This window comes from Gymnodraco acuticeps, unplaced genomic scaffold, assembly GCF_902827175.1.
Source record: "Gymnodraco acuticeps unplaced genomic scaffold, fGymAcu1.1, whole genome shotgun sequence".
NCBI lineage: Eukaryota > Metazoa > Chordata > Actinopteri > Perciformes > Bathydraconidae > Gymnodraco > Gymnodraco acuticeps.
This window is the reverse complement of record NW_022991186.1, coordinates 266,843-278,971: the sequence shown is the minus strand read 5'-3', so window position 1 is coordinate 278,971 and position 12,129 is coordinate 266,843. Positions and strand designations below refer to the sequence as shown.

At 41.9% G+C, this 12,129-nt stretch overlaps 1 protein-coding gene across 1 annotated transcript in view; it reads right to left on the bottom strand.

The window, feature by feature from the left end:
- Positions 1–12,129, bottom strand: part of sema6e (sema domain, transmembrane domain (TM), and cytoplasmic domain, (semaphorin) 6E) — a gene marked incomplete in the record, with an annotated part of 112,559 nt that overhangs the window by 15,096 nt on the left and 85,334 nt on the right. The window contains 3 exon segments of the mRNA XM_034238138.1: positions 6,017–6,172; positions 11,306–11,356; positions 11,791–11,849. Of these exon segments, the coding sequence (XP_034094029.1) occupies positions 6,017–6,172; positions 11,306–11,356; positions 11,791–11,849 (266 nt within the window).

Genomic DNA, 12,129 nt, shown 5'->3' with positions numbered 1-12,129 from the left:
GAGAACTCAATACATTTAGGAGCAGATCCAAATCAAGCGATTAAACCTGGGTGTTGTCTATCATGATGACCCCACGTGCCACTGTGCATTTTAATTGCTTGTGTTTCATCTGATTGATATTTTACATATTATTTAACAAGCCCAGGTGCCGAAATGGGCTTTTTAAAATGTCTCTACATCACACCATGCTCTCCAAATGGAGTTAAACAGACAGGTAATTGCTAACCATATCAATTAGTCAGTTACTAACAATGTCTTCAAGGGAACGCTTGTGTTAATAGTCCAACCCCCATTAAAGACATTGTGATATGTCACAGCAGGAAACACGTAGATGTCTATTATAAAATCCATGATGGCTGAATTCCATTTAGCTGTCTCAGTTTGATGGCCTTTGTATTACTCTCGCTGTCACACTGTCAATTCAGCCACTGCTAATGATGTAATAGTACTAGTATAGTAATGTTCCTTTCTTTTCCTGCTATGGCAAGTCAAAATATCAGCTGTAAAAAAGGCATTTAGTGACTAGTGGTTGTATGTATAAATGTAGCCTGATCGCTAGCTGGGTAGCTAACTTTAGCTAAAAATGTGTATATTAATAAGATAAGTAGAGCTTTTTCGTATCCTCTAGGGCAGGGGTTCCCAACCTTTTTTCCCAAGAGCAACTCCAAATGACTCCTGTTGGAAGTTGCGCCCCCCGGGGGGGGGGGGGGGGGGCTCAACAGCGGTAATTAAAGTTTAAAAGTCTCAAAAATGCTACAACTACTGTCACAAACTGGATGAATGTGAAGTATGTTGTTAAAGGAGGATGAAAGCGTAATTAAGGAGCACTATTGGAGCGACTTTGATGGTTATTGGACTCAGGATTAATTCATTTGGATTCCCGCTGTATGAAGAAATTAAAGGACGGCGCAAGTGGAACCAATTCACAAAGGGATTAAACTGTTTAAAACCCATGCTCAAAGTAAACCGGATTTTGCCGATGTGTTTATGTGGATTCAAAAGTCGTAAATAATCTACAAAATGGAGGAGACCGATCTGATCGGAGCAACTGTGACGAATAATCCAACTGAAAAAGGACTAAAAATGCGCTTATACAGAAAAGCCCGGTTTGGACACTTTACGGGCAGAAGAAACATTTCTATTAAAGAAAGAATTATACATTTCTGTCTTTTTATGCCTTTAATACTAACTTGAATTTGTATTGAAATTAATTAATCAATTATTTTGTATATTTTATTGTAATATAGAGACAAGGCTTTTAGTGACAATCATGTATTGCGTTACAATTATATGTACAAAAAAAAGAATAAAAGAATAAAAAACAAAGTCTAAATATGATATTTGGCCTCAAATCATCTGAGTTCCAGGTTGGGAACCACTGCTCTAGGGGCAAGTGCAGGTTGAGTCTAAAGTTATTTGAGTCAAGTCGAAGTTAGTAAGTTCTGGGGTCTATTATTAGGGTTTGACTACACCGTGTTTAAATGAGTGTCTCATTACACAAGTGTTTTTACAGCACTTATGGAAACAGAATCAACAACGAGTGGTTAGGCACTTTGAAATACATTAAAAAGATTTAAAGCCTGGACGCACTACAGGTTATATTTGAACGTGTGTAGCTTAAGTAATAAAATTAACATTTTGGCAGATGAATAAGTCCTTGTTCAGTGTTTGTTTTTACTTTCCTCGCCCGGTATGTTCCATGAAACAACCATGAAAACTCTATGGTCTTATACCATAGCCCTTAATCTAATAGTTAACTACAGCAACACGTCTTCACTACACTGCTCCTAAGAGTCTACTGGTTGTATGTTTACGATAACCGTTGCTGGGTTGGAAACTTAGCCTGTTATTTGTTGAGCGAAGACGAGGTTCTATGTTACAATTTAGCTACACAGATCTATTTAATCGTAACTTACGGTATCTTTGTCTTTCTGAGCACGAAGTGTGCGAAGACCTGCATAGAATTCTTATTCTTCATAGTCTGGGGATTCGACCTGTTTTTGAGGGGGCTTACGACACTATTCATCTAGCGACATTTGGCAACGCTGCCAGGACGGGTGAAAATGTTTACATTCTGGAGTCGATGGGTGCAACATTTCCAACATGCTCGCTAGCGCCACCTGTGAAAATTCAGTTTTCGAAAAATGTACATAGTCGCAGGGTAACTTAATAGCCTATATTTGGCCATCAGCTTAAGTAATAAAATCGTCCTACTGCTGTACTTTAACCCTTTCTTAGTGTGTCTTCTGTAACATTTTGGCTGAGTAATGAAGCCTTGATCACTGTTTGTTTGTACTTTCCTCCACCGGTATTCCAACAATGCCAAACTTGATGGTTTTACACCAGTCTACAAACCAATAGGGGACGTAACCGTGACTACAGAAACAAAACATCACGGCACCGCTCCATAGAGTCTACTGTTGTATGTTTACGATAACAGTTGCTGGTTTGAAACTTAGCCTGTCATTTATTTAGGCAAAGACGATGTTCTATGTTACAAATTAGATATACATATTAATTGTAGTGTTTTGTAACGTCAGGTGTCTTTGTCTTTCTTTCATAGCTTCACTGTATTTGGCCATCTCTGCACGGTTGTGTTTTGGCCCACCGAGTGGCTGCTGGGAGATGTATTTGTGACACCGCTGCAGCAGGTACAGACAGAAAAGCAGATATCTGGTGGTGAGAAATGGACAGGAAGTGAGATTGGGGCGAGGGGTTGGGGGGGGGTTTCTTCTTGAAACTGTGATGCTGTTACTTCCACTCCGGCTCCTCTGCTTCCTTATCAACCCGGCCTGCTGCTCTGATTGAACCGGCAGCTTCACAGTCTCTGGCTGAAATAGATTGGGTTGCTGTTTCCATTACATCCTACAACCGGCTCAGACCCCTGCTGGTTATTTATTTGTTATGGGCTTTTCTCATTTGAGCCTGAGTAGCTCATCATTGCAGCCGGGGAGTCTGTCTGCTTGAATGGAAAGCTTGTTTCCTTCGCTGGGGATTTATGGACTCCTGACATGGTGCCTGTGCCATAAAGCAGCAAAATGAGGGCGAAAAAACCACTTCTAACGCTTTGTATTTGCTGAATCACATCCAAATCAACTGTATCTTCTTTCTAAACTTGCAGGAATCAATCTTTAGAAGGAGGACAACTTTCTCTGTTCTATTCATATCAGGGTCAAAGAGACGTTTTGTTCCTGGCAAGGTTATATTAATCAGCTGGAACAAACCGTCAAATAAAAAATGGAAGAAATAACGAGGCTCGGGCCGATAAAGATCAAGATGTCATCAAATATTCAAAAACTGGTTGGAGTTTTATAGGTCATGCCATTTATTGGGGTAGCTGGATGGTGTGTTGAAGAGTCTGTTTCTGGGAGATTACACATTTGACTACTTTAATAATGGGAGAGTAGAAAGCTACGGTGAAACTAAAACTGTCAATTCTAGGAAGAAACCTCTTTCAACATCTCCTTGACATTTGTAAAGACACAAATCAGAAACATCCAGCCCAACAGTATAACCTTTAGAGCTGAAAGATTAATCAATGCATGGATCAAGCCATTTTATCAAGCCAAAATGAGTTGATGATTCAACATAAAAAATATAAGGATTTGGAGCTTTTTAACAGTGCATTAGTGCCGTTCACTTCGTCTAGACAGGGATCGCAATCACTTACAGGTGATGTTGTTGCTTCATTGATAAGTGTTTTAATTGGCTTTTATTAAACATCACTTTAAAGGCAGGGTAGGTAAGAATGGAGAAACCAGCTCGAGTGCGCTAGAATTTGAAAATACGCAGCCGAAAAAAAATCTGCCCCTTCCTTCAGACTTCCTCACAGAGCCCCTCCTCCACACACACGAACGCGCTCATGACCAATGAGGGCACGAGATAAGTTTGTGCACAGATGGAAGGCTGACAGGCAGGTAGGCCATCCAGTTACTTTTAGCCGGGCCGGCTCAGAAGATTGGTCGTGCTTTTTACAGCGCCACGGCTTCCACAGATGTTTGTATGTATTTATTGTCAAAGCACTTAATGTATTCATTGCTATCGGGACGTTAAGAGCATTCCATGGAATATAACAAGTGTTTCTGAAGTGAATTACCTACCCCACCTTTAAATGGTCCAGACAGCCAATGACTACAAATGACCCTAGGGCAGTTTAGTGTCAGGGTTTGTTAAAGAGAGTAGAGGCTACTGCCCAAAAAGTTGGAAGGGTGTCAATAAGAGCGTAACGGCATTGCATATGACGTGAGTTTCAATATCAATAGCTTAAAAGATACATATATTTCTTTAATTTGTTGAGTATGTGGTTGCCAAATGTTGTTGCCTATGTGTGTGATTAATACCCTGAAGAAGCAGTGGGCAGTTTATCATCTGCGCTCTAATTTGTTGCGTCATGTAGGGCTTTTACAAGTATTTGTTGTACTTCAATAAAAGCAGTGCGCCTTGATTTTCTGTTCGAATCCATTCCCTTTCTTGTGGATTACTTTGGTGAAATTGGGAAACGCTCAAAAGCTGATTTATTCAATAGTGATTCCAAAACAATTCACTCTTTTATTTAGAAAGTTAGATTAAAAAAACACGTTAGTTTTGACGACAGATTTGGTCGAGTTGTGGAAGCAAGAAGTTGGCTTTCTAAACTTTTTGAATTCTGTGTCAGCTGCACAGGGACGTGACCTTACAGCGTTCCTCCGAATGGGAAAGTAAATTATAATTGTAAATTAATTGTCACGTAGGGAGAGGGATGCTACCTGACTTGTGCTTTGAAAACATTGCGGTAATATTTGTGGAGCTAAATAAAAGATGAGGGAAGGAAGGCCATGAGGGAGCGGTGTTGTTTAGACTTAGGTTCTCTACTTGATTTGAAGAGTTCATTAGAGACACTGCAGTATTTATTACAAGTCATTAAATCTTCTGCAGCGTTGAGTACATCGAGATATACGGCTGAACATAACTGGACAATAAGGTCCTCGTTTAAAATCCTCTATCCAAACCAGGTTTTTCGAATGTATATCCGCTGTGGAATTGACTTATCATTAATCCTTTCCATCTAACGACACAGGCTTCAAATCAGTGGAAGCTCTAAGTGAAGCTCCCCGGGAAAATTATGCATCACGTCATGTAACGCCGTGACTAATGAAGTGTATAGATTAAGAAAATCAATTAGCAATGCTTTCTGCCATTCGCTAAGAGATTGGTTTAAGTAGTGAGTTAAGTGTTAGTGAGCTGATGAAAGTGTCATTTCACCCTGGGAGAGCATTCACACACATTAGCATGCGTCGCGTCACATGACTTCTTCAATGCTCCTTCACAAACGGGAGTAGACTCCTCATTGACGATTCAAAAGCATCAGGAAAATGTATTTTTTGAAAGACAGAGGGTACTTTAAATGTGCCACCACTAGGGCTGCTCGATTATGGCAAAAATCATAATCTCGATTATTTGGGTCAATAATTGTAATTGCGATTATAAAAATAGATTTAATTTGTTAGCGCTTTTACAGGTGCTCAAAGACGCTTTACAGATATAGTGAAGAGAAAAGAAAAGGAAGGAACAACAAATAAATATAGAGTTAAAGTCAAATAATACAAAAACAATTCATTGACTTTGAAAACATCCATTTATTGGACAATATTTTTTCAAGTATGTTTTTAACAGTTGATTACCCTGAACTTTAAGTATAATTCAACTGAAAAAAAATAAATAAATAATTGTTTTATTTCGATTACGTTGTTTTCGTAATCGTTGCGAGCTATAATCGCGATTAAAATACGATTAATTGAGCAGCCCTAGCCTCCACTGTCATTTTTACATTACCGTTGTGAATGAGTGCCATTACTGTGGAGAAGCAGCTTGCGATTGGATTCAGTGCATGCATACGTGCCGTTCTTCCAGAGTGAAACCATTGTTATATTTAGTTGTTAGTGGTCAGCCTGGTTAGAAGCGTAAGATGAGGCGTTCAGGGCCCAGCAGTGCAATCCCCTTGCAGGTTCACTAAGTACATAAAATCCCTCCCCCTTACCCTCCATCTCCACACTGATTGGCTCCGAGTCAGGTGACCCTTGTTCCCCAACGGGGGGAGGGGCATCAGGACCTGTACCTCTGTCAGGGTCACCTGCCTCCTTTGGGAATGCCGCCACGTGATAGGTGGAGCTGGCGCTTGTGGGTGTGGTCTTCCCTGTGGTTGTAACGAAGGGGAGGAGGAAGAGGGGGGCAACAGAGTGAGTGATTAGTGGAATGTGAATCAGCCTGAAAAATAAACCTCAGAGAAATGAGGGTGAGTGGAGAGAAAAACCATCACCCGTTAATAAACAATAAATAAAAAGATGAGAGATGAGCACACAGGGAAATAAATGCATCCATCCCTGCAGATTCAGCATGAAGTGACGTTACTTTGTATATTGATTGCTTTTATTTATATCTCATGTGTCTGTTGATTGTGTACATATTTTTATACATATTTTCACATATATTTGTATTTGGAATTGTGGGAAACGGTATTTCGATCTCTCCGTCTGTACACAAACTGAAATATTGACAATAAAGTTTGATGATGAGGATCCACCTCTCCAGCTGCTTAATGCCCACATTCACCCTCTGCAGCTTTGGCACACATCACACATCTTCAATGACATGTCCACGATGCTCCGGAATATTTCTTGCTGTGCTGCTAATATCACACTCGAACACAACTCACATAAAGACATATATCATTAGCATGTTCACCCTGTAATGCTTCCTGTATCCTGGGGGATGCAGTCATTTGAGCGGCTTGGTCCAAGCGTAATATGGGTTTAATAACGGGGTGTAATGTTGGTGTTATATGGGTGTAATAACGGCAAAATATGGGTGTAACACATCTTATAATTTAATATGGTTTACAATAATATAGAAAATGTATCCAGTTTTTGAAAATAAAATCATAAAATATGTCCTTTTATATAGCAATTCATTGATTCTCCCAAAAATATTTACATGTGCTTTCCCATTTACGCAATTAACGTCATAACTCAAGTATCTGGAAATCTGAAGATACTCCGCTTCGCAAATGTTGACGTCATGATTTGACCCAATGATTCAAATGTCAGTCTAGCATTATTATTGAACCTCTCATTAGTAATTTCATCCTAGTTCTCCATCTTATTTTACAGACAAATCCCCCCCCATATGTTTTTTTAAAGTCGTCTATGACCTCCCACCACCGTCTAAACTGCTAAGTGTTTCCCCAGATGAGTAGAAATAGATACCGGTGGCTGACTAAATGATGTTTCTGTTTCATCAAGTCTTTTCCAACGACCTCATCGGAGCTAAACTGTTTCACAGAAATCTCCGTCACCTTGAGGCGAAACATTACGACGGCTACATTTGGAGTAATTTCAAGCATATGCCGAGGAACACGCTGGGCATGAGCTGCCACGGGCCTTTGTATTATCAAACAAATGTATCTTGATGACACACTCCACATCTTGATTGCATTATTAGCTCTCTGTTGTCCTTGAGGTCCGACGAGGCGCATGCTGCTATTGGCTCGAGCTCACTGCACTAATAAGCCAGGCATAATGTTAGCAGGGGACACACACACACACACACCACACACACACACACACACACACACACACACACACACACACACACACACACACACACACACACACACACACACACCACACACACACACACACACACACACACACACACACACACACACACACACACACACACACACACACACCACACACACACACACACACACACACACACACCACACACACACACACACACACACACACACCACACACACACACACACACACACACACACACACACACACACACACACACACACACACACACACACACACACACACACACCACACACACACACACACACACACACACACACACACACACACACACACACACACACACACACACAGCGAGCCAGTTGACAGACCTCGCTCTGAACGAGGAACCCCGTCAGGTCACCATCTGCGCCGCGCAAATTAAAACTGTACGCCAGGGGCCGTTTGGCCGTGGCACACCGGACAACAGCTCCAGGCCTTCATTACTTCAATTCATAACGGTTGAGTTATTCTGAGAGTGCACGTAGGACCGTGTTCGTCGTCCCCCTTTTTACTTTTGATGAAGTTAAAACAGAGGGATATTTGATTACCTACACTGGCAGGTGTTTGTCTAACGTCCTTTTTCTTTGCCGGTGTTTGTTTGTGGCAGGAAGAGAAAGAAAGAAAACCTCTCTGCCTTTGCCTTTCGAACGGGGGAACGGAGCCCCTGTGAGACAACAGCTTTGTTTGGTATATGGGGTGTTTTATTGTCTAGGAAAGCTGATAATTGATCTACAGAGACTTAAAAGGCTTTTTGTGTGAATAGGCTAGAAAACAGCAGAGACAGAATGTGGCTGAGCACTTCAAACAGTGTCAGGGTGATGAGAGATGGCTTTGCTTATCAAGACTAGCTACCGACTGAGTGGTAATTCCTCCAGCGGGGGGGCTGCATCACTACTGAGGCGCTGTGGGAGTGAGGAGGTCTGGGCCGAAGCCTCTGGCAGACAAAGTGGTCTCTGTTCGGGGGGGCGAGAGACTTATGAGAGACGCAGGATGGATGGCTCTGCTCAGCCGTAATGGCCGACTCATCAGAGTGTTGGATCAACCTCCATTAGCTCCAAATTTGTCCAGTGACAAAAACGGACTTTGAGCGAGTCGAAAAAAACGGATAAATAATTAATAAATAAAGGTGTAATTACGTATCTTCCACTACGATTTTTGCACTAGTAACTACTGTTAATTATGTGACTGTCTATGTTTCCTGTAGATATTTAAATGCTCTTTTTACGGCACTGTTAGTGTACAGTTTTATTATTATTATGCTGCTGTGTTTATTGTATTTGTGTAACTCTGGCACAACAATTTCCTTCAGGATAAATACCTCGTCTTATCTTATATTTTTTAAATGTTGCAGTTGGAAAATGTGTCCGAGCGCCACCTCCTCGGTCTTATCTGAGCGGCTGCCAGCTTGCCAGCCTTTTTATTTCTATTCGGGCCGTGCCAGGGGCAGCGCAGTGGCCAGCGGGGGGGTAATGGGACGTGACGGGGATGATGATCCTTCTTGATTCGGGGCATTAGAGCTCTGATGCTTCGGACAATGGCTTCAATGTTTAAGCTGTCAGAGAGGCAGAGCAGGAGAGGTGGCTCCGGCCATTCAGCTGCCACCGCTAAATATTCTGAAACCTCCCAAGTTGTAAAGTGAAGAATCATTGACTTTGTATGCATATCAGGGAATACAGGAGGGGGGTTCAACTCTGTTAAATACCAACCAAATAGAATAGAACTGGGAGGGATGAACCCCTCTGTAATGGTCTCACATGCAGAGCACACAGTGACATGTGTTCTCTGCTTTTAACCCATCCTAGCACCAGGAGTCTAGTACTGGGGGCCAGCTAGAGTACAGCGCCCGGGGAGCAATGGGAGTGAGTGGGGGAAGGGGGGTGTCCGGTGCCTTGCTCAAGGGCACCACGGCAGGGCAGGAAGTGAACTGGGACCTCTCTAAGTAGCAGTCCACACTCCATATTTAGGTCTGGTCGGGGACTTGAACCGGCGACCCTACAGCTCCCAGTCCAAGCCCCTACTGACTGAGCCACTGCCGGACACAACTATGTGCAATATATATATATATGCCGTTATTACATGGCTTAGTTGAATACTCGATTCTGATTGGTCAATTCAGAACACGTGACACGTTGTTAATACCGAACAGACAGACCGCTGTCAAGGACTTATTGACCGTTGTTAAGGACGCTCACATCTTCAGAAAGAAGTCCGGTCGATTTAACTGCATACAGTTGGGCCGAAAAGCAAACTGCATGCAGTTTGCTTTTCGAACTGGGACATGAAAAACAGCGCAGAAGTAACGGGGCAGAAACCCTCCTTTTTACGCAGCGGTCCAGACATAGACATCAAACGGCGACACATATTCAGTTGGCAGTTCCTTTGGCATTAGGGCAGGGATATCTAGATACTTTCCAAGGTTTGACATCATGAATTGTGCTACTTTTAAAGCAAGCAGCGATGTTTTCAAATCTGTAATCAAAAAGCTCCTCAAAAACGCAAGCAGTTCCTGCCGTTGGCTTTTCAAACTGACAAGAGACGCTCTAACTGTTTTTCAAATGTAACAGTTTGAAAAGCAAACTGTCTGATTGTCTTTAGTTTTCCGCTGTCGTGTGATAGCAACATGGAGGATTTTAACATTAATTTTAATATATTTGGAGAGCACAGTAATTTGGAGGAATGGTTAGTGGCTGATGAGTCCCCAGTGAAGAAAAGAAAAAGACAAGAGGGACAAGAAAACAGCGGAGAAGTAACGGGCAGAAACCCTCCTTTTTACGCAGCGGTCCAGACATAGACATCAAACGGCGACACATATTCAGTTGGCAGTTCCTTTGGCATTAGGGCAGGGATATCTAGATACTTCCAAGGTTTGACATCATGAATTGTGCTACTTTTAAAGCAAGCAGCGATGTTTTCAAATCTGTAATCAAAAAGCTCCTCAAAAACGCTATCGAAGCAGTTCCTGCCGTTGCTACGTTAGTTCAAACAGTAACAACGGACTATTTTTCTTAGCGGATGCATGTCAATTTAAATCAATACAACTATTTTTTAAATCAATAAAATCATTTTCTAAATCCATAAAAGCATTTCAATTAATATTGGGATTCATAACGTTACTTTGTTGAGAATGTGTTCGTGTAATAAGCGGGATAATGTGCAGCGACGCGGTCATTATGGGGAAAGAACACCGACAGGCTGATCAGGAGCCCGACGCGAGGCGGAGGGATCTAGATCGGCATTACTTAATAACTGTGCTATATATACCTGGCTGCTCAATCCTCAGAACTGTTACAGGATGTATATTTCGTAAATTGTGTAACTTTTGTTTTGCTTTAATACTTTTGTAAGCATGCTTCTTAGGTTTTCTGCTGTAACAAAGTACATTTCTCCTCTGTGGGGATTTCATTCTGTAAACTGTTTTGGTGATTTTTTGATAATGCCAATAAATCTAATAGAATTGAACTGAATGTGATTCTTTATCGTCCTTTTCCGAGGAAACACGACTCTCTGTACGCTTCATTTTGACACGTGAACTTCACAGACGCAAAAACAGATTCAAAATGCGTAGGAATAATAATATACTGCATGTATTGGAGGAAAGAAACAACTAGATTGAGCCCAGTTTGCTAGCCTTTAGCTTGTTAGCACTCAGCGGTGACTGGCTAAATGAAAAAAGGCATGTTCACTGACCATACGCCGAATCCAGCGCCGTGTTTTGCTTGCGAGTTGTCGCCAGGACATCTGGAGAAAGAAATGAAAAAATGAGAATGACATCAGTGTGATGGGTTAAGTTTCCTGTATTCATTTCGAATGGGAATTCATTGTCCTGTTTGTGGTTCTGATCACATTCAAACGAGTCACAACAACCCACTTTGTCTTATATAATAACCCTAATATGAGCTATGCTTAATTAACACAGAAAGCTTGAGAGCATTATTCCAGCAGGGACGGTGAACGGGGGCGGACAAACTGCTCTTCAAGCTCCTTCAGCGTGGACTGAATCGCTGCCCTCGCTGAAATAAATACATCGTAATGCTCCATTATAATCTGATAGATCAGCAATCACTTGTGCCTGCTGTCGCTCTGCCATCACGATCCGATGGCAGTCAATAGGTGCTTTTTTAACTATTTCTTTATTGCTTATGTAAATGACTGAGAATGAATATCCATCTCACCGTGGCAGGTATCCGGGTTCTGCTGGTATCCGTTCTCCACGTCCTGTTCGAAGCTGCCTCTGAAGAAAACACAGCAACACAAAGAGACACATCAGTTCATTTGAGATAAACTATTTCCCCTAACGGTCCATTTCTCACAAAGCCCCTCTTGAGTCGTACCAAAATTGGTTCTGCTGATGAGGACGGGGAGGTAAACGGGGAGGTAAGTGCGCCGCAACAACATTTCATTTGATTTGTGTCTGGCCGAGGTCAGTGTCTAAGCCTCGCATTTGTTGTTGGGACACAGTAGTGGCCGGACCTGGAGGTAAAACTCACCCTTGGATTGTCAACAAGGTTGTA